Genomic DNA, 27977 nt, shown 5'->3' with positions numbered 1-27977 from the left:
TCCGCTTCGAAGAGTCTCGCGGGAGGAGCAACGCCGGGAGGAGGGGTGCAAAGGGCTATTCCGGGGCGGGACGATCCCGGGCGGTGCGAGAAGTGTTGACCTGGCGCGAGTAGATTTTGATCAAGTAGGAGCAAAAACCCGCTAGAAAGGGAGCCCGCTACCACAGTTGGCGCTAAGGAAAAGTTTCGTGGTTTCTTACGGCGAAACGTGTTTCGCTGCCTATGAGGTGCAAACTATAGTCATTCCCACCAAGGCTGATTCCTTGAGTGCAAAGGGCCGGGCTTTATTCCATAATTTAACTTCGCTTGGATATTTTACAGTGACATGTTTTTCTGTACAGTACTACTTTTGCGCTTTAAATTTTAGAAGTAACTGAAAAAGTAGATGTGCCTGTGGGAAGGAATAAAACGTTAATAAAAAACAAGGGAAGAGGACGCTAGTGGAAGCAATGGTGGGTATTATAATGGGAGGGAAATAACCTGATATGCCAGGGAATAGTAAGGAGTAGAGTTTGACTGACACCTTGCTACCTGGCGTTCAGGCGCCTGGATTTCAGCCTCCTGCCCTCTATTACCAATTATGTAATCAACTTCTCTGTACTTTTTTCCTCAATCTTAAAGTGGGCGTAATAATGGCATCCTTACAGGGTATTTAGTAAATGAGAGAGTTTTATTACTGTTTTAAGTCCAACCATTAATGGCATGATCTTGCCTGGACCTGAGTTCAGGGGCTTTTTAAAGTCAACTTTGAAACTGGATTGATGGCATTCTTTTGTCCGCCGAAAGTCAGACTGCTTTTGGAAAGTTTGTAAGGTAATGTGTATTCTCGGATTTACATGATGGAATTATTTTCATTAAAACCACAGAATTTTACACAGCTATTTGCAGTGCTGTTTCAAATCTAATATCTGAATGTGAAGACACTCAGCAGCATACACACACAGTCACAGAGAAAGAAAGCTTGACAAAGCAATTTCATACTTGTACTTAAAGGTGGATACATGACCTGTGTATCCAGCCCTCCTTGGACATGTTTTTGGTGATCCACTCAATTGGGGTTTTGTGAAGTTGTCATTTTTACTTTTGTTATACATACTAATTGAATTTATTGCCATCCTTTTAAAAAATTTAGGGTACTTGACAGAAAAATCTGAATTTCTGACTTTCGAAGAAGCGAAGGAGCTGGCGGTGCTGAGCCACTAAGTAGGAACTGACCTATTTGTACAGGGTTTGAGGTCTCCACTGGGACATTATCCCCAACCCTTGTGGGCTGCACTCCCTGGTCTCTGATACCACCCTCCAAAGTTTTAAGTAGAAACCTCAACACACTTCATATTAATGACTCCCTTTGTACAGAGGACAAATGTGCTTAATTCTCTTCTGAAAGAATTCTGACAAGGAAAAGCACGCAAATGTCAAATGCAATAGATGAACCTATTGAAAGTTTCTCTCTTATATTCTTAACTCGAGTTTCATTGAACTTACAAGAAAAAAAATGCCAGCAAATTCCAATATATTATCCTGATAAAATCTCATTATTACAGGTAGAAATCCAGATTGGGTCCATGTTCCACAGAATGAACACTACAAACACTGAGATAAGCAAGCAGAAATTTATTAAAGAGGAGGTTAAGTTTCAGAAGTATAAGAAAGTTCACAACAGAGAGTATGGGAGGGCAAGAGTGACACCACTATCTCTTAACATCCTTTCTTTTAAAGGCACCTGAGGAGAAGTTGACTGTCCTTGAGATTTTTGTCATGCGTGCATGCTCAGGCTGAATTGCATAGTTGTCTTTTTTGTAAGAATGGAGTCTTTTGTCCCTTTTGGGAAACAGATGTTGTTTGACATGCTTGAGCACATCATATGGTGAAGCATAACAACTCAAGAGGTGGTACTGACATCCATCCTCTTTTTATTGACCCTCACCATTTTCCTACTCTGACTGCCTGTTTCCTCTATCTCACCATCATTTCATTTAATGGAAATAATGATAACATGAAAATAGTAGTGATGAGTATATCTAATTTCTAATGATCACCTCCCTTACCCCACTCTCATCCATGACTTTGGACTTCCCTAAATCTCACTAAATGGTTTCCAGTGGGAATGCAGATGCCAATGTCTCCTAGCCTCCTCCCATTTTCTTACTGTTACATCAATCCTTTGGCTCACAGGAAGTTAATTAGGAGTTTTCACATTACTTGCCAGGGAATTAAAACAAACAAACAAAAAAACCCAACTACCAAAACCCATCTAGTTTTCTGTTTATTGACGACATTGTAACTTCCTAAGGCTGGTTTAAATAAACATATTTCTTCCAAGTTCAGGGGCTGCTGTTTTCCCTTGCTTCATGAAATTATCAATAGGCAAACCTTTGATCTTCCTGATCCATGCAGCTTTTCTGGCTTTTCCTGGATCAGCTGCTCTTGTGGGCTCCCTGGCCTGATACTCCTTCATCATGGCTTCTCCATACTCTTTTTCCTCTTTCACTGTCAACAGCATGAATTCAGTGTTCATTCGAAGGGGATCCAGGGTTGTGTAAAAGCGAGGCTTTTCTCTCTTGAGAGACAGGGTGGCCATGCCCAGTTGGGGAGCGAGCATACGATTTGGCTTAATGACCTGCATGCTGGTCAGGGGGCCCGTACTGTGCACTGCCCCTTCTATTGAACTGGTTATGTGGTCTTCACCCTTTAATCTGTCAGAAAACCTAGAGCGGATAATCATGGGCTGGGGTATGGTGGACTGGACTCTGGGACTATGCAAAGATTTCTTTAAGTTGGGCTGCAGTTTCTGGATTTCAAAAGGAGTTCTAGTTTGTTTCACATCTATGGGACGGTTGTTGACTCTCAACTGATCAACTGCATGTTGGATTGATTTTCCTTTGAAATTCAGGACCTTCCTTGGATATGAAATTTCTGGTCCCCAGGCATCTATGATTTTGGTTTGGGGCCTGTGGGGATAGGCAAATTCCCCTGAATTATGAGCTTGTTGTAGGGCACTGACAGTCAGGAGAAACCGATCAGGTGAAATAGGGGTTTTCCAGGACTTTGTCTTCAAGTGACTGATCAATTCTCCACGAGTTTCCAGTTTTCCCTGTACTTGTACTTTTTCCACATCATCTTCTTTTACAAAAGGAAAAATGAGAAACAAAAACAAAACAGCATTTCATGAAAAAAATTATTTGTGCATGAAAGTGAAAAACATTCTAATTACTACAACACTGAGGTCTTATTGCCTAATAGGCATGTCATCATATGGACATTTGTCCCTGAGGATATGAGGAATGAAAATATCAGAAATTACAACACCAGAAATCACTTAACAATTCTTAATGATTATGCCAATGCTTGTGAAAAGGGTGTATTAGCTTCTAGATGTACACATTTTGAAGGCAACATATATGATTCCAATATTCCACACATTTTCAAAATTTCCCCATGGGGAAGTTTCTTTTTTATGATTCACACCAAACAAGTTACATAAATTTATAATAATAAATTATAAACTGTGTTTTTCAACAAGAATTGTATTGCAAACTTTGATCTCTACCTTATTAGTCAAATTTGGTTTTAATTGATTTGAATTTTTCCCAAAATCAGACCTGCCTTCAAAGAATATGTCACCTCTGATTAATACAAAACATCACAACTTGACTAAAGAGAGGCTTCTAAAGAGGAGTTCCCAAAAAGTTTCAAACATAGCAGCAGGTTTAACAGCCACTAGCCAGAGGAACAGAATGCTTCCAGCATATCACTTTATTGTCAAGACCTCTAAGATGTCTACAATCATTAAATTACCAAAGATGTCTTCACAGGTAAGAAAACCTATTGTATCTCCCATGTAGGCTTTTCATACCCTATAATACTTCACAGAAACACTGGAAACATTCTCATTCTCAATAACTGAGTCATGAAAATGTAGAAGTCATTGGTCTAATCTGGCAGCTACCAAGGAAAAAAGTAAACCCCAAACTACACTAGCAAAAAAAATGAAACCATGCATTATGCATATAGTTTCCCTTGATCAAACAGGTTTTATCCTCAGGTAGACAGATTAGGATGGAATGAAACTTAAGATTGTTCCCTGATCTTTACTTTGTTAATTACGCATTTTTTATTAAAATGTGAAACAGAATTTTTCTCCTTTTTAAAACGGATGATGATGAATTCAGTGTTCTTTGACTTGTCTTTTTTCACGTAATAATACATCATTGATCTCTTTCAAAGTTAATACATATTTAAATTCTCACCATAAAGTTTTGAGCTATCCTGTAATATTCATAGTATGGATTTTTAATTATCTGTTTAGCATTATCCACTGGTGGACATTTAGCTTGTTAATGATTAACCTTAAAGAAATGAAGATACAACTTTTGCTTAAATAAGTAAGTACAAGGTGATAAATAACACCCAGAGTTGGTATGGATGTGGGGGAAAACTCTCATGTTTAGTTAGTGGGAGTGTAAATTGAACCACATTTTTAAGGACAACAACGGAAATATATTTATAGTTTATAAATGCACTTATCCTTTGGATCAGCAATTTCACTCCTAGGTAAAGTACAGGTAGACCTCTGCAGGTACACAGACAGGTATATACAAGGATACCCTCAAGAAAGGTGCTTTCATCTTACCTTGAAACTGGTCTCTGTGAGGAGTTTGTTTCAAACACTATTTTACTAGTCAAAAAAAATTTGAAAAGCATTTGAAATTTTTACCAGTGTCCTTCAAAAACAACAGGTATAGTCCAGTCATGAGGCCCAGCAACACTTCCTAAAATTCCTCATTTCTCTCTCCCTCATCTCTTTATCTCACATACATAGCATCCACTCCCCCCTCTCATGAAATTTTCTATAATTATCCCTACCTCCTCTTCTCTCTTCTTACACAACAGAGCAACAAGCCAGGAGACTGTATCAAACGGAACAAAAGGAGGCTGCGAGTCAGGGACTGAACACTCCTAACTCAGAAAGTTTCTCACTTTGGCCTCACATTAATGAGGGAACAATTAGGAAAATCAGTCACTGTTAGGGGAAGGCAGCAATTATATCCATTCTGAATTCTCAGAAATATTAAGTATTGACTTGCTGAAAAACAGAAGAGAGGGCAGATCTTGCCACTAATTCACAATAAAGTATCACCACTCATCTTATCTCCTATCTCACATTTTGCTTTCAAAATCTCTTGCCCTTCATCTATGCCATTCACTTTCCTGTGAACAGGATCATCTTTCTTGTCATCATTTTGGAATGATTTTGGCTTCCCTTGGCTTTGAGGTACCTCTACTAATGTAGATAAGATTGAGGAAGAAACTGTAGTCACTAATTCAATTAAGTCTGAATAATGGGGGCATAGTAATAATAATACAAATAATAATAATGGGGGCTTTTAATTCAACTGATTTTCATTCAAAATGTCACTGTATTGCCTATTGCCAGACAACTAAATAATAACCTGAAGTCTAAAGCTTAGATCATATCCTGACGTTCCTCCCACACAATTTTCCTACTGAGTATAAAACTTTAAGCGGTATCTAAAACTCTTGATTCTTCAAGAAATAGACTATTTGTAGTGTGATAGGCTTAGAAGTGATTTGTTGGTGTTCTTTATAGATCTGTGGATCCAATGTCGTGCCACATATAGGGCAGGTAGAAGGATGAAGTCTTGCTACTATAACCCACATATAATTCATTCTTTAGATGTCATAAATTGCTTGAACCATGCTCCCAAACACACACATACCTGCTTTATAAGTAATACTTTCAAACTGCACACATTATCTCTTGGAAGTTTAAACATATGACATTCTACATGGAACATTTTTCTGCTTAAGTAACTTCTTGTCTCTATCTTGAGGAAATCATTATGTAATATGTGGTTGGATTTGGGGGCTGAGAAATGTTTGTTGCTTTTTTTTGTTTTAATGGCAAATATTAAGGCTACTTTTATCTACCGTTCAAAGTTCTAATACATTCAAAATCTAGGTCATGAAAATTGAGAAATTCCCTTTAGCTGACTAACAGCTGATCTCTTTGGTGAATCAAAGAGAATGGCTCCCACCTTCCTAGACGGTTTGAATTTATATTGTCAAGAAACCCTTAGCCAAAGTATCCCACAAAGAAACCAGTCTGCCATGCACTACCTTACTCCATTACTTATCACTGAAATTGCCTGTGACTTTGCTCCTTTACCTGAAGATAACTTCATTGAACTCAGAAGGATGCGTGATTTGAGTTTATTGGGTAGGAACTCCTGGGTCACTATTTGTTTACTGGACATAGACTCTCTCAGGCTATGAACCTGAGTGCTAGACTTGGAGAGAACATCCATGAGGCTATTTTCTTCCTTTTCCTCTTCTTTATTCTTTTTTTGTTTACTTCTTTCCATGGAGAACTGCCATTTTATATTCTCAAACTGGAACATGAGAATGTTGCTCTCAGTGTTGACCACCATCCTGAAACCAAAACAAAATTGCCCACAAAAAGAGCATGCAGACCACCAAAATACAGATTGCAATACTATCCCATCCAATCCCTAAGCCAAAGGAGCAGTACCCAGACAAAGGCCATACAAACACACCAGTGGAGGCCATTGGAATGTTGGAAACAGTGAAAGGTAACAGACCATGCAGCATGGGTGGTTAGCTTTGTAGCATGAATGGGGCACACATGTTCTAATTTCTTCATTTCTCAAGTTAGAATACTTTTCAATGAATTTCTGTTGTGGGAGTGAGTGCCAAGTACGTAGGGTGCCTAAGGCAGAAGCTTAGGTACTGTGCACACAAACGTGTTCAAATTCACTCCTTTATTTTGTGAGACACAAATCTTTCAGACACACTTTCTGTTGCTGCAATGGCAATGAAAACTCTGTACTGGTGATGCCACCTCTCCTTTGCTCACCCTCCACACATAGAGACCACACTCTCTCACTCTGTCCCTCCAGGGTCTCTGGACATACTCTAGATGTATGTTCATAAAACAGGATGATTTCTCTGTTCTCTAATCCTCACATGCCCCAGTAGACAAAGAAGCTCTGAAGTTGCCATTTCTGCCCCTAGCACTGCCTTCCACCACCCATTGTTTTCCATCATTTTGTTATTTACACAAAGCAAACTTCCTTCCCTCTTTCTGTGTCTCCAGATAGCTTGTAGCTATAAGAAATAGAAATACTATGTAGATTCCTTTTCACTCCGAAGGCTACAATTTTAAGACCTACACTATTAATGTAAACTCTCTAGAAAAGTGACTTGTCTGTACTCAAAACACTGAACTGGAATCAAATTCCATTAAGAAATATCTTGCAGACTTGTTTATTCAAACCAAAAGAAATCATCTTCATTGGATGCTGCAAATGAGAAAAGTTTAGAACTTTTTTTTTCTTTTTTGAGGGAATGGCTGGGGATTGAACCCATAGCTTCACACATGCTAAGCACATGCTTTACCACTGAGCTGTATCCCCATCCTTCACAGCATTATTACTTCACAACTGAAAAATGTTAATGTATTTAGTCTTATTACCAACCCTGTCTTTTCCTTAAGATAGTTAATAGTTTTAATGAAGTTTCATTAAAAGGATGGCAGTATGACTCAGAGATTAAATGGTGTCTCAAGTGAGTTTAGGGTGGAATTGACAAATTAATTCTATGTGCTTATTTTTACATGCTACCTCTCCGAAAACATATGCAATAAGCATAGTACTATATACAATGAATTCAGTCATAGTACTGGTTTCCATAAACTCATTTGCCAAAAGTTCTTCCTCTCCGGCCCCACTGCTACTCTGATTCTCACCCCCACCCTCCTATAAGTCTTTGCATCAGGACTGAGCATTGTTGGAGCTCTGGGCAGCTGAGTACATCATCAAAGGGCAAGCAGGGACTGCTTATTAGCAGGACTGTGCTCCTGACAGAAGAGCTATATTGTACCTATTGCATGATTTTCTCATACACTGAGAACAAATTAAGAGTCAAAATGAACTCTTATTGTTTCCTGATTGCTAGTTTTGTGCAAAGCCCAGTTAATCCCCCACAAGACTTATTATTCCATGGCAGCCAAAACCGGAGAAAGGCACTGCCCACTTTCTCCTGGCAGCAAATTCAGGGTTAGTGTCCCAGAGGAGGAAAAACAAAAAACAAAAACGAATACAATTACCCACAGTTCTGACTTCCACACTTACCACCCACCTGTTGCCCTGAAAAAAGAAGGACAGCACAGGGTCACCTCTGGCATTGGTTTTTATCACCTTCAGACAGTTTCCATTGAGAAAATTGTAAATGCGGATCTTGCCATCTGCACAGGCGCTGATGACTCGGAGATAGTGAAGGGCCACATGGAGCACCTCCCTGGAAGGGAAGAGAACCACAGGCAGCACCCACTTTCTGGTAAACTTCTTGAGTTTATTTGTCGTTTGGCATGTTTTGTGTGTGATTGGGAGGAGGTGGCCATTATCTGTCCTCAAAGTGGTGTTTGCCATCATTTTAATAATTATGGATGTAAACCATTAACACTCTAACAGTCCTCTTCCTATCCTAAGTTACTTTGCAGTTACTTCTACAGTTTGTTCTCAGGGCCACAAGGTAGCAAAACAAAAAGGCTAATGTCAATTATTTTAGGGGGGGTTGAGGGACAAGGAATGTAATAGATAAATGATCATATTTTTTCTTGAATTTGATTCCTACCTATTTACTTATATAAAAGTCATGCTGAAAATTAATTATTTAATGTTTTGATTCCTTTTTTTTTTTTTTTTTTGAGGTACTGAAGATTGAACCCAGGGGTGCTCTACCACTGAGCCACATCCCCTACCCTTTTTTATTTTGAGACAGGGTCTCACTGAGTTGTTGAGACAGTCTTGCTAAATTGCTAAGACTGGCCTTAAACTTGTGATACTCTTGCCTTGGCTTTTGCTGTTGCTGGAATTACTGGCGTGTACCACCACCCCTGCCTGATTCCTTTTAAATAGTATTATTGTGTAAAATGGAAAAATTTGAGGAGAGAAAATGTTTGTCTTCACATAAAACTAAATCCTAAAGAGAACATCTGGTTTTGGTCTTAAATTAGCATCTTTTGTTCTTTCAGTAATGAAATCCTTAACATCCTTAAGGAAATTATATCAAGGGATGAGGTTTATGAATATCCTTTTGTGAAGACCAGTAGGAAAAGAGGGAGACAAAGAGAAGACCTAGATAGATGCCTCCCACCTTTACAACAAGTGGGTACAAATTAGACACCTGATATGTTGTCTATTCAATTCTGACAAGTGTAACTACCCCCATTCCTGTTAATGGCACTGAAAAGTTGAATTTGGTGTCCCCAATTTATTACATCCTTTATGCAAAGCAAGTTCATTACTCCCTGCCATCTCTACCCATCCTAGTCTGCTATGGTTTACAAATTGTTTGAGTGTGTTCCCCAGTGGTTCATGTGCTGGAAGCTTGATTCCCCAGAGTAGCAATGTTGAGAGGTGATAGACACTTTTAAGAGGCAGGGCCTAGCAGAAGGCAGTTAGGTTATTAGGAATGTGCCTTTGGAAGGGGTTAATGTAGTTCTCACAGTACCTTGGTTAGTTCCTGCAACAGAGGTTTTAGAAGCAAGTCCATCCCATGCACTGAGCCACTTCTGCATGTGACTGCTTCCCATTCTATTTCTCTGCCATGTTGTGATGCCACCAAGAAGACCCCTGCCAGAAGCTGAATAGATGGGGCTACCTCATCATGGACTTCCAGTCTCCAAAACTTTGAGCTAAATAAAACTCCTTCTTTTACAAAATACCAGTCTTCAGAGATTTATTATGGTTTCAGAAAGTATACTAAGACAAAGTCCATCCGTGTCCTACAGCTCATGTGCTGCCTTCTCCAAAAAAAGGAAACCACCTCTTATCTCCATCTCCTCCCGACCACACATGCACATAAATTTCAGGTGTACTGCCAGATCCTCTTAGGGATGACTCATGTAGTAGTCCATCATTGCACAGAGCCTAGCACAGAACCTAACCTGTAGTAGATGCTTAATATGTATTTGGTGAAAAGATGACTGTCTGCTCATGTTTTCAGATCATTACTACAGAGTGTTAAAAGAACCATATCCACCCTATACCATTTAGCCTTAGTGTTGGTCAGCTCCCAGGGCCAACTGAAGACTTTTCAAATCCCTACTATCAAAACAGAAACAGCAAAGACCTCAAAAGGCAGGAACATCCTCAGAATATTCAGAAAACAGCAAGGAGGTTAATGTGACTTGACACCTTCATTATGTGGCAAACAGGTAAGTGGGTGGATAGATCCATAGGTTTATGGACAGGTTGACAAATAGAATGAACTAAACTATAAAATAAGTATTTAAAAATCCTACAAAGTTCTATTTTTTTCCAAGATGGAAATATAATAACTTTGTTGGCACCTTGAAAACATCTTAGTCTGCCTATGAGGCAGTCTGACACTAGGAAAGATGCCCTGTGATAGAGGGGTTTGCTTCTTTTTGTATCTCTTTTGACTTTGCTGAGCTGTACCTACACTTCTCTTAGGCTCTGTAACATTTGGTAGTTCAGTCTATACCATTGTAGCCTAATGATTAAAAACACAGGGAGCAGGGGTGAGGAAAGGGAAGGAGAAGGAGAGGTACTGGGGTCTGACTTAGAACAAGATATATCCCATGCTTATATAATTATGTCAAAATGGATTCTACTGTCATGCATAACTAAAATGAAAAAAAAAAAAAAGACAAAAGAAAACAGGTTTCAGGCCAGATGGGTTGGCACATTCCTGTAATCTCAGTGACTACAAAGGTTGAGGGCTGAGGCAGGAGGATCGTGAGTTCAAAGCCAGCCTCAGCGATTTAGCAAGGCAATAAGCAACTCAGCAAGAGTCTATCTATCTATAAGTAAATAAATGGATTAATAGAGCTGGGGATGTGGCTCAGTGGTTAAGCACCCTTGAGTTCAATCCCCAGTTAAATATAATAATAATAATAAACAGGCTTTGGGATCAGGAAACCTGGGCTCAAAATCTGACTATGGCATATACTGGGTGTATAATCTGGAGAGAACAACCTACCCAACCTAGTCTTCAGTTTTCTCTTCTATGCAAAGGGACTAATAATTTTCACCTCAAAGGATTGCCATCAGGATTAAATTAATTAAGGTATTTTTTAAAACTTAGTCCAGTTTTAAATACCAGTTATTTTAGTCTTAGAATAGCCCAATCTTCTTATTTCTGCCTTAGAAATAAATTATTTGTCTTTCTTTGCTCTTCGTTTATCAAAGACACTGCCAAGGGCAATATCAGTGAAAATGGTGGAGTAACTACAGAATTTCACCCTTCCATAACAGCAATAAAACCTATCAGAATGAACTTTTTCAGAATTCTGGAAAACAAAGGTTTACAGCAAAGCAGGGAGCACTTAGCAAGAAAATTGGTCTTGGTGTCAATGAGAACAGTATGCTCTGTAGAACGTTAACTGTCCCTAGTCTCAATCTTCACTTCCCAGCCCAATGGTAGCTATGAAAATAACAGCCAGCATTCCATGTTCCTGATACTGGAGATGGACAGAACATTCCTTCAAAATGAATTATTTGACCTGTCTGATAATTTCTTGGAAAACTGGCTTAAAAGACTTTTTTTTTTTTTTTTTTTTTTTTTTGCCTGACTAAAAATTCACCCAGTTTTAAAGCTGCTACCTGGAAAACATTTGTTGAAAGTATTTACAGGACATTTAAAACAATTAAAATGTTTAATTGTTTTAGTCCTTGCTACCTGAGGCAATAAATATTTACTGGCACAAACAATACACTAACCAAACTAGCTTTGGAGGAAATGCTGAAATGAAATGTTCAAAACGTTTTGAATATTTCAAACACATTCGCAAGAATCTAGATGATCACACACATGTCCAGGGCAATGTACAAGCTTCGGAAAGACCTATGAAAACCTTAAACTTTCAACCCTCATAATCTTTATATTCTGTGCAGGCAGGAACTGAGGGCTAAGACAGGTCAAAGAAGAAATCAGAAAGGAAATTAGTAAATATTTTGAAATGAACGAAAATGAACACAACATATCAAACTTATGAAATACAGCTAAAGTAGTGCTCAGAGGTAAATTTATAGCAGTAGATGCCTATATTTCTCTAATCAATAACCTAACCTTTCACCTTAAAGAAACTAGGAAAAAGATCAGCCTAAACCCAAATTAAGCAGAAGGCAAGAAATAACAAAGATATTGTCAGAAATTAATGAAATGGAGAATTGAAGAAAAAAAACAGAAAATCAATGAAACCAAAAATTGGTTCTTGGAAGAAATTTTTAAAAACTTTTAGCCAGACAATTGTAAAATCTTTACTTAAATTGACCAAGAAAATGAGAGAGATGGTTCAAAATACTTATATCAGGAAGGAGATACCATAGGGAACATTTCTACTGACCAAAGGAAATGTTTTATAATTAGACAGTGATAGTGCTTGTACAAAATTCTGAGTAAATTAAAAACTATTGCATTACGCACAAAGTGAATTTTATGTTATATAAATCATGTCCTAAATAAAAATTACCCCAAAAATCAAATTACAATATTAGCTATGGAAAATACATTGAAGAATAAAGTTTTAGATTTTTTTTACGAAAAGACCTCATAGAGTATAGAAGTTTTTCCAAAGTTCATCATTTTCATTGGCCCTATTTTACTTCCTCAGATTTCCACCCTCATATCCATTCTCTCACACTATATGCAAAATTATAATTTTAGTTGAAAATAATTTGAATCAAGAAAGGAGACCCTTGTTTCCAGCTCTTCTTCTACCAAAGGACAGATGGTAACTACGTCTGTTTTCTCATTAACATCATATTCAAAAGCCTAATCATTAGAAATCCCCAGAAAAGCAACTTGTCAAATCAGTGTTTGTTACCTACCAATCAGTTAAGTATATTTATTAAGCATTTATATCTACACAGTACAAAAATAGAGGGATGGGGGAAAAGGGGAATGAAAAACAAAAGTATTGGCCTTGTCCTTCAGGTGTTAGTGGTTCTTCTGTGATCATGCCAAGTATCAGGAATCAGTCTGAAAGGTATGTTAGTGTTGACTTTCAATGGCAGTGGCAGTTATATGAGATGGTCTCATAGCAGAGGTAGAATGAGAGGTTCATGGATTGGTAAGACAACAACCAAACTACCATGTTTACTGGGAACAAATTATTTTCCAGTAACTAATTAAATCCTACTGAATCCTGCTTAGAAGCTTTTAAAAACAAATAGTTAAAATTTCCCAGGTGACATCATGAAGTTTCACTCCCTCCTTGAGATCAAGCTTTGATAATCCAGATGACATACTAAAAGGCTTCCTGATAGTCACAAAGGGATTGAATAAACCACTAAATACACATACTAACTGGCACCTACCCGTTAATATTTCAATACTACCACAGCTGGAAAATATACACATATATACCTGTATCTCCTTATACCTCCAGAAGACTAGTGTGCCTGCTTCAGAAGTTCCTATGTGGGTATAAGAAAATCTGGAGCCATAACTTAGTAAATAAGGATCTTCTGATGGATTCCCTGCAAAATCCACTTACTCTTTTTGTCAAGTAAGATGGCATTTAGTTTTCTAGAACTTCTTATGTGAAATTCTAGTCTAAGAAGAAGCACTAGTCTAAGACTGGCAGTCTACAAAACTTGTGACCAATGCAGAATCATTAATTGACCACATTCTCCTTTTTAAGTATACCCAGTTGTGACCTCAGAATACTTCCTAATTGGCTTTAAGTAGCCAACCATCACTAAATTTGAATTGAAATGTAAAATGAAATTCATTTGCTGTCCTAGAATAACATCTAGCCCACAGACTTGTAAATATAAGCTCTTTTAAAAATCCTTCATTATATTTAAATCTTTGGCACTTGGGTTATTTTAAGTTTTTGTGAGTACAGACTTCTGGGATAAAGACCAATTTCAAGAATTTTAAGTTTAGAATTAGCATTATTTGGGATGACCCTATTGGTATTCCTATGTCTGATAAACAACAGATATGAATTTATCATGTGTCATAAGTATAAAATTTCAATTTTCTCCTCAAAATCCACATTGAACATTATTATTTCTCAAGAGAAACAAAGGAGGGTGGAAGGTGGAATGGCCAGAAGAGAGGCTGGTGGGGGGATGGATAACCAGTGAAAGAGAAAGGAAGTGGAAATGTATAAGAAGCAGAAAGGACAGGAGGTTATCAAGGAGAAGAAAATGATCTGCCAAAGATTGCAGTCTAGGCTATGAAAGGAAAAAGAGAGAATGCCACATTTGCTAGTCCCCACTTCCCTGGCACCTACTTCGGATGCTTGAAGGCCATCAGGCATCGCTCATACTTTCCCACCATGCTCCAGGCCATGACCAAGCCATCAGCACTTCCTGAGAGGAGATGCCACTGGTCAAAGAATAGGCATTTCACAGCTCCATCGTGCCCAGTGAGAGTCTGCAAGAAAAGATGCCATTGTTTTCATTGTTGAAGTGATCCTCCTTCAACTCTGATTCTGACTCCTCCAAGGGCCAAAGCTGGAGGATTCTTTAGATGAATCCCAAAGCCACACTGCACTCATCCATGACTACCACTCACTTGGAATGTCCTTGAGCTGATTTTGCTTCTGTTCTAAGAGTGCCAGAGGAGTCCATGCTTCCCTCCTTGCAGAGCTCTCTCCCCGGCTAATAAAGAATATAATCAAGAAAAGGCCTTATTTCTGGTATGTCTGTGGCTGAAGCAGGCCCCATCTTCCTGGAATACCATAGAGGGCCAGAAATCTCTCTCATCTGCTGTCAAAAGGGTGAAGGGTAAGTTGTTCCATCATCAGCAACTTGCCAGGACCCAGAAGTCACAAGGGGTCATCCCTGTTCTGCATCTGAGGTTCAGCCACAATTACAAGAGTGATGGGGAAAAAACCTTCAAGCAAAGCCAGTCATTTTTCACTGTGATCCTGTGTTCCTGGCACAAATTATCTCTCACTACCACCCACTAAGGCAAAGGGGTCCAAATTCAGGAAGAACATGTTTTAGGAACATCTGCTATAGTTTGGGTGTGTCCCATGGAATTCTGTTTTGGAAATTATCCCCAAAGTCATATATTAAAGGTATTTGGAAGTGAGGTGTTTGGGAAGTGACTGAATCCATCCATAGATTGGGGGATCCGTGGGTTATCTCCAGACTGGCTTTGTTATAAAAGAGCTCTCTCTGACACACTTGCTCTGTCTCACCATGTGTCACCCTCCACTATGACATGACCCAGCAGGAGGGCTCTCACCAGATGCCAGCATCATGCTTGTGAACTTCTCAGTCTCCAGAACAGTGGGCCAGAGGAACTTCTATTCTTGATAAATAACCCAGTCTTGAATGTTTTGTTATAGTAACAGAAAATGGACTAAGACAACTTCTAGTCCCTCTCAAGGCAGCCAATGCTCTCTCCTCTTAGAGAGTAAGGAAAAGAAAATTATTTGTCCATTCCCCAATGTTTTCTCCTGACCAAAAAAGTAAGGAGGTATGGGGAGGGGGGCTTTGTTTATCCCTTCACCACATGCTAGAGACTAAGTAGAATATTCTGGAAAAGAATAAGCTATATTCTCAGCCCACATGAATAAGGTAATTTACTCCTGCTAAAAGGCTCTGGGGCCCATATAGTGTGCTGGGTCAAAATTCAACCTTCCTCCAACAATGTGAGTCATTATGTGGGTGGTGGAGCTCCTAACCCTGCACCAACTCAGAATGCCTCCCCCTTAGGGTCCTTTCCCTTTAGTGCCTCAACATGGTTCTAAGTCAATTGCTCAAGGATGATCTGAGGGTCTACATAAGGGAGACCATCCATCTTCTCTAATCATTAAACAGCAGTGCCCCTAACCCCACCCCTAGCCTACTGCCTACTCACCTTTACCAGTTGGGCCAAGGCAAGGTGCCACACTTTTACTATCCCTCGCTCACAGCTGCTAACGATGTAGGTGTCATTGATCCTGGTGGCCAAAATTGGGTCTTTGTGTTTATATGTCTTCAGGCACTTCCCTGTGTCTACATCCCATTCTGAAGAAGAGATGGGGAGAGGGAAGACAAAGAAGAAGGGGTTAAGGGAAAGTTACAGTAGACTTCTGCTCCCCATCATATAAGCAAAGATTAGCTGGGCCCATTGAGTCAGTCTCAGAGGACCTTCACCTGACCTGGTGCTGGCACACACAACTCCCTGAGCTAGCTCTCTTCCCTCAGAAGACCTAGCATAGCAGAGGACCTTGGCTCCAACTCCAGAACTTTGACTGGGGCCCAAGTGCTAAGATTGTTCATCTCCAATAAGTCTACTCTTTGAACCTGAAAACACTTGCTATTGAGAAGGTTTCATGAAAATGACAACAAACATTTAGTGTTGTTATTCTTCCCAAGTGTTGTCTTCCTGACCCACTCCTGATAGTACCAAAAAAATAAGTTATCTATCCTCACTTTTCTGAATAATAGTGTATCTGACTTTTGAATTTTATGGAGGAATTTCCATGACTAGTTGTGGGTTCGATGCTTCTACATAAGCTGTGTTATAGCAACTGCCCTAGGTACTGGGTGGGCATGAAAGAGGTTGGGTGCATAGGTGTGTCCATCAGTTTTTTGACCAAAGTACCTGACAAGAACAACTTAATGAGGAAAAGTTTATTTTGAACTGATGTTCAGTCCATGCTTGGCTGACTCCATTGCTATGGGCCCTAGTGAAGCAGAATATCATGACAGAAGGAATTGGAGGAAGAAAACTGCTCAGCTCATGTCAGCCAGGAAGCAGGAGGAGGTTACACTCCCAGTGACTTACTTCCTTCAGCCACACCCTATCTGCCTGTAGTTACCACCCTGCATTACATTCAAATTATTAACCTGTCAAATGGATTAATCCCATGATTAGGTTATAGCTTTTATAATCTGATCATTTTACCCCTGAACATTGCTACATTGTCTCACATGTTTGGGGAATACCTTATAACATAACAAACCATAACAATTGGAGAATGGGGCTAGAAGGAAGTGTGTACAACAAATTTAGAGATGAAAACTTTAAACCTGCTTCATCAGCCCCCTCAGAAAACAAAACATGTAGCCTAAGACAACAAAATAGTAAGCATGGGCAGGGGTTGTGGCTCAGTAGTAGTACACTCGTCTAGCACATGTAAGGCCCTGGATTGGATTCTCAATACCACATAAAAATAAAATAAAGGTATTGTGTCCACCTACAACTAATTATATATATAATAAACAAAATAATAAACACAAGACTTAGGTAAACACTAACAAATGAGAGAGGAACCATTCAAAATGTCTGGCATGTATACCTCATCGACACAAGACAGGTCCTATTATTATTTCCAACTGTACAGATGAGGAAACTGAGCCATAGAGTTCAGTAACCAGCTCACGTTCACACAGGTGGGAAGCAGCAGAGCTGGGATTTATATCCAAGTATTCTGTGGCCTCTGCTTCCATTAACCATTTATGTGAAATGAGCCCTAACTATGTAACATGGCTTTTCTTCATTTTTTTAAATGTCTATCTTGGCTCATTTTTAAACTTACCAATGGGGAAATTGAAATACTAAAGATTTATTGGCAATGTGCTGTGGTTTAACAAACTTTAAAAGTAGTGTGGTACCTTTTAGTTCTCCTTGTTTATTCTGTTTTGGTAGCCCGGGCAGGTGAGAAGAAGAACCCAGGGGAAACAGGCAGGTTGGTGACCAGGGGCAGGATTAAGGTGAAGAGAGAGAGATTTTGATATTTTGTTCATTATGAATTTTGTGCATTAATTTTGCCTTTTTAAATAGTACATTGAAATATGTATCTTGATCACTGAGTTGTCTTGGTTCCTCCTCAAGCTGGAGCCTAACTTCTTCTCCCCAGTCCTGACCTTACTGGTAGCAAGACTCTCCCAGATTGCATGGAGGTCATAGTTGCCCTTCCATCTTCAAACCATCACCCAGAGGAGAGTTTTCACCGTTTTATTGCACCCCTCAAAGCAACAGTGGCAATGACATTCAGTCAGATGGAGGAGGGCAAAGAGGTTGGGAGTAAGATTTTTCAGCAAGTCTGCGTTGACAAACCTAACCCCCCTTTGCTGTACCTTTCCCAGATCTTTTTCTTCCCCCTGCCCCAACATGCTGTGGTTTTCCAGGTCCCTGATTTCTCTTCTCTTTTCAGTCTTCACTCCTATTTCTCTGGGGAAATCTCACCCACACCTAGTGCTTCCACTTTTCAGTATATAGCAGTCCACTATATCCATGAATTCTACATCCTCAGATTCAACCCACCATAGACCCAAAATGGTTAGAAAATTATGAACATATTACATGAAAGAAGAGATGTTTACAAAGATTCATTATAGAAAATATTGAAAACATCATATCTATTAAGAAGGGATTATAATATATCCATAAAAAGGAACTGCTTCAACTATTACATTACAAATATTTAGTGATAAAGTTTTGTTAAATATTTGTTATGTTATTATGTTTGAAAATTAGATTAAAATATGATATCATGCTAATTTGTAAAATGTTACATATATCCCTACACTAAAAAATTGCTAGGAGAAATACACTAAATGTTGCTAATGGTTATCTCTATATCATAGGAGAATGGTTGACTTTTATTTACTTCCTTATACTTTTCTGAAATTTCCAAAGTGGTTTTCAAAGTAGAAACACTATAATTATTATTTTAAAGATTATATATTTTAAAAATTGCATCTGTACTGAACATGTATAGATATTTTTATCATTCCCCAAACAATACAGTATAAAACTACATATATATACCATTTACCTTCTATTAGATATTATAAGCAATCTAGAGATGACTTCAAGTATTTGGGAGGATGTGTGAAAGTTATATGCAAATGCCATTCCATTTTATATAAGGGAATTGAGCATCCTTAAATTTTGCTATTCATGAGGGATACTAGAACCAAAACCCTGAGAATACTGAAGGAGAACTATAATCGATAACTACCAAACCTATATATCCACAGCTGTATCTGCTTCCAGAAAATCCTCGCCTCAGATAAATTCTCAGTTTCAGAACTTTCATCCCCATTACGGGAGCTTTCTATGACTGCTCAAACAAATTAACAAATGCATAATTAAAATATTCATTTTATCTTACATCTTCCATATGTAATTAATCTGGAGCATAAAACATGGGTGAAAGCAGACTTTAAATTTTATTAACTTAAGGATAGCAGAATGTATAATAGCTCCCATTTTCTCTCTTTTCTGATAGAAAATTCTTGTGTTATTGACCTTTCAACCGAATATCCCAAAACTTGACCAAATATACCAATTACCAGAAGCTTAGCAGCTGAAAAAGACACAAATGTATCATCTTACAGATGTCTGATATAATGTCACAAGGCTAAAATCAAGGTGTCAGCAGGACTGTGTTCCTTTATGGAGGCTCAGGAAGAGATCCATTTCCTTGCCCTCCGTGTAGAATTCTGGAAGCCACTCAATGTTAATTGACTCATGGCCCCTTTCTCCACCTCCAAAGTCAGCATCTCTCTGAGTATACAATCACACAGTTACAGCCAAGGAAATTTCTGTTTTTAAAGAACCATGTGAACACATTGGACCCACCCACAATAATCCAGGATAATCTTTCCAAGGTCCTTAATTTAATCAAATTCTCAAAGTCCTTTTTAGCATGCAAGCTATATTAGTCCACTTTGTGTTACCATAACAAACTGCTTGCGGCACTCCAACCTTACAAGGATTTATTTTTTTCACAGGTTTGGAGGTTCAAGGCATGGTACTGCCACTAGCTCAGGTCTGATGAGGGCCCTCTTGCCTGTGTCACATTGTGGCAAGAGTATGTGTTTGTGTAAGAGAGCACAATGCCAAACTGGAAGCCAGAGAGTAATTGGGGTCCCTCAATCCCTTCTCAGGGCAGTGCCCCCAATTGGTCTATCTACGTTCCACAGCTCCACCTCTTAGAAATTCCATTACTTCCACATTGCCACACTGAGGACCAAGTTTCCAACACATGAATCTCTGGGGGAAAAACAACATCCAGTGCATAGCACAAGGTAACATAATCACACTTTTCAAGGACCAGGATGCAAACACCTTGGCATAGTCATTCTTCTGCCTACCACAAACATGTCCAAAACTGAACCCATGATCTCTTCCCCATTTCTATCATTACCCTGCTTTTCCTCTGTAGTCCTTACTATTTCCATTAATGATATTTCCATACACCCACTGGCCTAAATTAAAAAAAATGGATTTATCATCTGCACCTCTATCTTTTGCACTTTCATATACAGTTAGTAGTAATGTCCTGCAGTTTTTCCTCTATCAGTCTCCATTCCACCTGGGTGACTGAATGTAAAGTTACATCATCAAGGTTTCTTCACATTTGCTTGTTCTCAGAGAACCTGGACACCACGCTAGTTCTCTAGGTCGAAGATGTTTTAACTTGTCCCCTCTATCCACAGAGACCCCTTCTAAACCTTTCTTCCAATCTCTTACTGGAGTTACCTTTCTAAAATACACGTATAATCATGTCAATTCAAACCTTAAAGTATATTAATGGCTTTCAAAGTCCTATAGGATGAAGTTTAGTTTTGCATCATGATGCAGAACACACTTTATATAATCTGACACCAAACAAACTTACTAGCCTGATCTCCCACACCACACACTGCAGTCCTGCCACACCAAAGAATGGGAAATTTTCCAAATACATCGTCTTCTTCATTCTCTATATATTTGCCTGATTAGTTCTGTCAACTTAGAATATATTTTACTCTCCCTCTTTTCTGCCTGTAAAAGTACCCATCCTTAAGATCACACTCAAATAGCATCCTGTCTATGGAGATTTGTCTAATTTACCCTTATTTGTATGGTCCCTTAAAACTCCACATGTGGCCAGGTGCAGTGGTGCACACCTGTAATCACAGCAACTCAGGAAGCTGAGGCTGGAGGATCACAGGTTCAAGACCAGACTCAGCAATTTAGCGAGACCCTAAACAATTTAGTGAGATGATGTCTAAAAATTAAAAATAAAAAAGGGCTGGAGATGTGGCTCAGTGGTAAAGCACCCCTAGTTTGAATCCCCAGTACAAAAAAAAAAAAAACCTCCACATATGGTTGGGAGGACATGACTTAGAACCAGACAACCTTAGAACCTCAGTCTACCACTGTGCATCTTGGATTTGACGCAATGCATTTTTCTCTCTTAGTTTTTGATTGCTCATCTTTATTCACCTCATGGGGTTCTTGTGATAATTAAACAAGAAAGTATCTATCACAGAGCCTGTGGAAGTATCTATCACAGAGCCTGTCACAAAATTGGTACTCAATAAGTGACAGCTGTTATCATTCATATATTTACTATGTCTTCCATTATATAGCTACATATTTGCTTCCCTTAGAAGTTGATGACCCTTTTGAGGAAATAAAAAGCCATATCTAATGAACCATATTCATTTTTTTCTCACCAGACCTAGCAGATGTATAGATAGATGAAAGAATAAATAACTACCTATAGAAATGAACAAAACCAGCACACAGATTTGGGGAAACTCCTTTGGAGAGTGTAAGGCAGTTCTTTCTCACCTTTCACTTGGCAATCTCTGGCTCCAGATACGAGTTTGTTCTTATACAAATCCATGCAAGTTACTGTTCCCTGGTGGCCATGGAAAATTCTTACACAAACCCCAGTTTTCAGATCCCAGTATCTGCAGGAAACAGGCCAAAACAATGACTGAGATTTTTCTGAGGGCCCAAGGGATCCACACTGTATAGGTTTCTGTATATGGGTAGGTAGTTGGAAAGCAGCAGAATTTCATGGTTAAGCTTATGATGCAGACACCTGGACTTGAATCCCAGTTGCAGGACTATTTGGTGTAATTTTGGGAAAGTCCCTTAATTTGTAGGCACAATCATTTTCTCGTAGATAAAGTGGTTAATGATAACAACAGTTGTTACCTTGTAGGTTTTTTTGAAATAATTAATGAGTGAGCATCAACCAGAAATGAGTTCTACCCTCAAGAGGACATTTGGAAGTATCTGGAGAGATTTTTGGTGGTTGCAAGTGGGGAAGGAGGGCTAGTATGTAGAGTCCTAGGATACTACTGAACACCCCCAAATGCACAGGGCATGCCCACAGTGAACAATTTTTCATCCCCAAATGTCAATAGTGCAGAAGTTGAGAAGCCCTGCACCAATGTATGTAACATTAGGACGGTGACTCACACAAAGAAAATGCTTAATAAATATTAGCTGGCTCTAGATGGGCTGGTCCCTGGTTTGACCACTAGACTTAGGATTCACAGTACTGATTCAATGGTAGACCTGATCTTCAAACAAAAGCAACAAATAATTTGCCACTGTCAGTTCCAAAATATTTTATGTACATCTAAAGCCTATCTAAGATATATATGGAAGCATGTATGAGTCATGCCATTTTTTCAATGAGAAAACTTGCCTTAGGTCTCTTCCCTGTCATTAAAAAATTCTTCCACTTCAGCGAAACTGCTTTTGTGACAGGACAAAGTTATAATATTAAGATGACTGAGGTTCAGTTCCAGGTCCATTACTTACTAGTTGTGTGATCTCGGATAAGTTATTGAACCACTCTGTGCCTTCAGTCTCTTTATCTATAAACTGGAAATAAAAACAGTTCCTATCTCCCAAGTTTACTTTAGGTTCAGTACATAATGTATGATTAATAAGCGGTTTTTGGGGACGTGGCAAGTTTTTTCCTTCTAATATTCCCCAAGGTCCTACAGCCTTAACAATACCTTTCCAATTTTTCAGAACCTGCTATGCAGCCACAGCGTATTCACAGTAGTATGAAAGAAAGCAGGTTTTGATTTTGTTTTTAGCAACATGGCAATCCATGAGTCCAGGTTGGTTTATGTAATGTATGGAAAAAAAGATATTTAATAAGCACTTTTAGAAAAATGGGAATAGAAGGAACTTCCTCGGCTTAAGGCAACTTTAAACCAAAGTCGTAACAGGAAGCACTATCCTTAATGGAGAAACTGCACTGCTGAGTCCCTTCGAGAAGGGAAACAAGGTGACAAAGGCCACTCTCATAGCTACTGCTTGCCATGGCACTGGAAATTCCAGGCAAAATTATAAAGAAAGAAAAGGGAAAATAATATATTTTCATTATTAGTGGCTAATAAGATTATCTAAAAAATAAAACCAAATCAACATTAATGCATACTTTAGGCACTAATAAGAGAGGTGAGCAAGATTGCCATTCAAAATATCAACCTACATAAATCAATAGCATTTCTCTATTCCAGCAATAACCAATTAGAAAATACAAATTAAGATACCATTCATAATAGCTAGAATTATAAAGACATTTAATAAGAAAAAGACTTGTTTAAAGAAAACTTTAAATTTCAAAGAAAGAACCCAGACGATGATGTAAATGAATGTACTTCCCAAATTAATCTAAAAATTCAATCCCAATCGAAACTCTATTTAGGTTTCTTTAGTTGATAAACTTATTCCAAAACCTCACATATATGTATATATATATATATATATATCTCACAACTGTTAACATAGAAAAATGGAACTTTCCTCACCATGATATAGTCACCAAATGCATTGCTGAAGATAAAATATATAAAACATTTTAAAACAGGGTAATTTTCATGCAATAATAGAAAAACAGCAATGAGAATTTAGAGACAGTCCCTTGCATGTATGGGAAATGACCATGTGATAAAGATTGGACCACAAATCAACAGTAGGGGTAGATGACTAGTTATTTAGTAATTGCTGTGGGAGGAAATCTGTTCACTTTATTTAAAAATGAAAAAATACAATGGAAATCCTATCTAATAAGCATACAAAGTTAAACTACAGATAGATCAACTGAATGTGAAAAGTTAAGCCATAAAGTTAATAACAGAAAATATTGGAAAATATCTCTGTGACCTCAAAGTGGAAAGAACTACAAACATGAGAGGAAAAAATCCCGATAAACTGATAAATTTTATTACGATAATATTAAGAATTTTTGTCCAACAAATGATACTATGAACAAGGACAATAAATGAAGGAATGGGAGATGATATTTTTAATTTTAAAACTGACAGGAGACTAATAGCTAAAAAGAAAGACATTGGCAAATCAATAAGAAAATCGAAACAGCTTCAAAGGAAAAGTAGGCAAAAGGACATAATCAGGTAATTTTAAAAGAAGTCACAAAAGGAAAATTCATTAGTAATCTGAGTAATGAACATGGAAAGGATTTTACACATATTCATCTGGCAAAAGTTTGAAAGCTGGATGATGCCCTGTGTTGGTAGGGAAGTAGGGATGCCAGAGCTCTCCTGGTGAAAGCGTAGACCTGTACAGTCTTTCCAGACTCCAATGTGGTACTTCTTCATCAAATTAGGTGCTGCCTAGCCAATATCTAAGCAAGTTAATTCTTTTGTGCATATTCCTAAAAGAAAATCTTACATCATTGAAGGGACATACATGAAGATGTTCAATGCAGCATTATTGAGAGTCGGTCCAATCTAGTGTCCATTACCAGAGAAGTAAGTAAGTAAAACATATATACAGAACTTGGAGAACAGCCCAAAACAACCAACTAGATAGTAACATGGCTGAATCTGTGAAACATAGGGTGGGGTGCAGGGTGCAGATATTAGGAACCAAGAGAAATTTAACATATTAAAGATGCAAATTATTAATACATGTACAGAATATATCAACACACATTTTGAAAGAACACACATAAATAAAAAGAAAAATTAGGTGGTAGTCCAGTGGGAGATAAATGTGAAAAATAAAGGTAAAACAGCACAAATAAATAGTGTTAACCATTAACAAATACTACTGCACAAAAGCTAAGAATCTCTGTTCATCAAAAGATGCCATGAACAATGAGAAGATGAATCTTAAAGTGGAAGAAGAAATTTACAACACAAAAATGAGAGATTCACATCCAGAAATTACACAAAATTCTCATGAAAAACAGTCACTCCCTTCAAAAAAGAAGTAACACTTATAAAAAGGAACCTCATAAAAGCACAAATGGCTTCCAAAACATATCATTACGGTTAATTTTGCATGTCGACCTGGAGGAAGGGTGCTTTTGGATGAGAGTAATATTTACATTGAACTTTGAGTAAGACAAAAAAGTGGACAGGACTCATTCAATCAGGTGAAGGCCTGTACAGAACAAAAACACTGGCCTCACCTAGCAGAATGGAGTTCTCCAGAACATTGCCTTCAGCCTTCATCTGCATCACCAGTTCTGCAGAGTTCCAGCCTGCCAGGCCAGACTACAGATTTTGAACTTGCCAACCTCCATAACTACACAAACCAATATCTTATAATAAATCTTCATTTATATACACATCCTTTGGTCTTGTTTCTCAGGAGAACCCTAATGTACATATGAAACAATGTTTAATCTCACTAGAATAACCAAGGAGGTTAAAATTAAAACCCCAATGAGATTTTATTCAATACCCATCAGATTGGAAAAAATGTCAAAGACTGACAATATAAAGTATGGGTGAGTGTTTATAAGGAGGGATATTCTCATACCCTGTGGATGGGGTTATAAATTAATCCAACCATTTTGGAAAACAGTTTAGTATTCCTACCTAAAAATTCCTCTATTGAGAAGACAGCTTTAAAAATATTTATGCATGTGGGTACCAGGTGATACCAAGACCATCTATGGCAGTATTCTTGGAAAGAATTAAAAACTAGAAATAACACAAATGTCCATCAACAGAAGAATGTGAGTTACAATATATTCATCCAACAAACCATTATATCTCTGTGAATATTAATGACTGCTGCCTGCATCATGTGGACATCTCAAAACAAAGTTCAGTGTAAGATTCAAGTACTGATGAGTTTTTAAAACATGATTCCATTTATGTTAATTTCAAAAATAGGCAAAAATAATTAATGTGCTAGAGATTTATAAGCAAGAGGCAGAAATTATAAATGAATACAAGGGAATATTCATAAAAATTTGGGGTAACATTACCTCTGATTTGGAAAGAGGACAGAAGCAATAAGGGAAGGGCACCCAGGGGTGATAGAGGAGGTACGGTAATGCTCTATTTCTTGGTCTGAGCAATGGGAAGAGAAGAGTGTTTATTATTCTGTTTTTTATATGAATACATACTTTTAATTTTTTTTCATAGTTACATATAATGTTGGGGTTCATTATGAAATAATCATATATGAATGGAATGTAATTTGTTCCCCTTCAGTCGCCAGTACTTTCCCTTTTACTCCTCTCCTCTCTCTCCCTGTTCCCCTTCCTCTACTCTACTGGTCTTCCTTATATTTTAAGGTTTTTTTTTAATTAGAGCATGAATACATATATTTTTTTAAACACCATTTTGCTCCTATACTTCATACTTACAAAAACTATCTTCCCTTGAAGGAATCTATAAAAAGAAGTACAGATTTTGTCTTCATTTAAAAATACTAAAAAAAAGAGAGAGACTTTCTGATTCAGTCTCCAACAGGAAATACATCTGAAAATTTTATGAATCTGTTCCATTTAAGTAAATTCTTGACTTTTACCTTGTCAAAAAAATACACTGTAGGTATTCTAGAAATAAGTATTATTTTGAATCACTTTTTAATAAATACAAAATGTCTGTACACTTCTTCCACTGCTGCCTCTAGACCCTAGGTCTGATGGCAATCATTACCTCTTCGGACCACTCACCTGATACTTAGGTCGTAACTACCACTTAGGAGAAAGTGCTCCTCCTCACACAGGAAGAGAGTTCGGATACTTCCTGCATGGCCTCGGAAATCAATGGGTATCACCTTGATTTTTAAGATGTTCAGAAGTTTGATCTTCCTATTAGATGACACAGCTATCAATTCTCCCCCAGCATAATGAATGACTCTGTTCTGGTCCCACCTGAGTTTTGGGATGGGGATGGAGAGATGGATTATGCATGAAAAAGGAGTTAGCATCCTTCCTGGAACTTACTTAGCACTGACTTGTGTACAGTGCTGGTATAATGGAAAAATCTAAGGCCTTTCACCAAGGGAGACTGCAGAAGGCAAAGCCTAGTATTAACAGACCCCTATGATCGCAACCTCATACCATGACAAAAATTCATTTCAGGTATATTTGAAACCTAAAGACATAAGGCAAAAATTATAAAAAATAAAAGTTATTCTGCTAATGTATGATAAATCCCCAAGAAAGAGAATAGAATATGTGGCATTTCCCAAACTTATTTGACCATGAAAATCTTTCTTCATGGAAAATCTCAGAAGCAGCCCTGTGTTCGACTGTATTTCTTCTTTTTCTTTCTTTCTTTCCTTTTTCTTTTCCTTAACCAATAACTAACGAACATTTATTAGGTCTGAGTTTCTGTGCTAGTAAGAACCATTGGAAATAGAAAAATGAATAAGATAACGAATCTTGCTTACCATATGCTTATGGTTCAATAAATCCAGGTGAATCGATTTTCCAATAATAGGATTATTATCAAGTAAGTAAAATATTCTCATGATGATCAAATAATTTATTGTCCAAACTGAGACTTTCTTGTGAAAGAGGACACTATTATTAAGTATACTAGGAACAGAGTAAAGCGAATTTGTCTCAGTAATATACTCCCTCTAAGTATGGGGAGCAATTTTTTACATTTTTGCCTTCATTTCATTTGTCATATTCAGAGTTCAATCAATCATCATCTAAAGAGCAATTATCACCATGATACCCATAACAATTCAGCTCTGGAGCAGGGGGGATAGATAGTGTTATGGTTTAGGCCTGGACTGTCTCCCAAAGCCTCATGTGTTAAAGGTTTGGTCCACAATGTAGCAACGTTTAGAATGGAGCTTTGGGGAAGTGATTGGATCATAAGAGTTCTGACCTCATCAAGGGATTCATCTACTGAGGCATTACTGGGAGATTGTGGAAACTGTAGGTAGTGGGGCCTCACTAGAGGAAACAGATTCCTGGAA

At 38.0% G+C, this 27977-nt stretch overlaps 1 protein-coding gene across 6 annotated transcripts in view; it reads right to left on the bottom strand.

The window, feature by feature from the left end:
* Positions 1-1208: 1208 nt before the first annotated feature.
* FBXW10B (F-box and WD repeat domain containing 10B) overlaps positions 1209-27977 on the bottom strand; it is a 41070-nt gene continuing 14301 nt past the window's right edge. For 3 of the 6 annotated variants that reach the window (XM_079133700.1, XM_079133701.1, XM_079133704.1), the window contains 7 exons: positions 26716-26916; positions 21594-21715; positions 15894-16042; positions 14314-14456; positions 8181-8339; positions 6190-6452; positions 1209-3119 (listed from right to left, as the gene is read on the bottom strand). In XM_079133700.1, the coding sequence (XP_078989826.1) occupies positions 2299-3119; positions 6190-6452; positions 8181-8339; positions 14314-14456; positions 15894-16042; positions 21594-21715; positions 26716-26916 (1858 nt within the window). In that variant the 3' untranslated portion in view covers positions 1209-2298. The other 3 variants (XM_079133703.1, XM_079133702.1, XM_079133705.1) reach the window with 3 other exon arrangements.

Source organism: Sciurus vulgaris (assembly GCF_902686455.1).
Source record: "Sciurus vulgaris genome assembly, chromosome: 3".
NCBI classification, from domain to species: Eukaryota; Metazoa; Chordata; class Mammalia; order Rodentia; family Sciuridae; genus Sciurus; species Sciurus vulgaris.
Note: the sequence above shows the minus strand (reverse complement) of the source record. Positions and strands in the feature narration are given on the sequence as shown.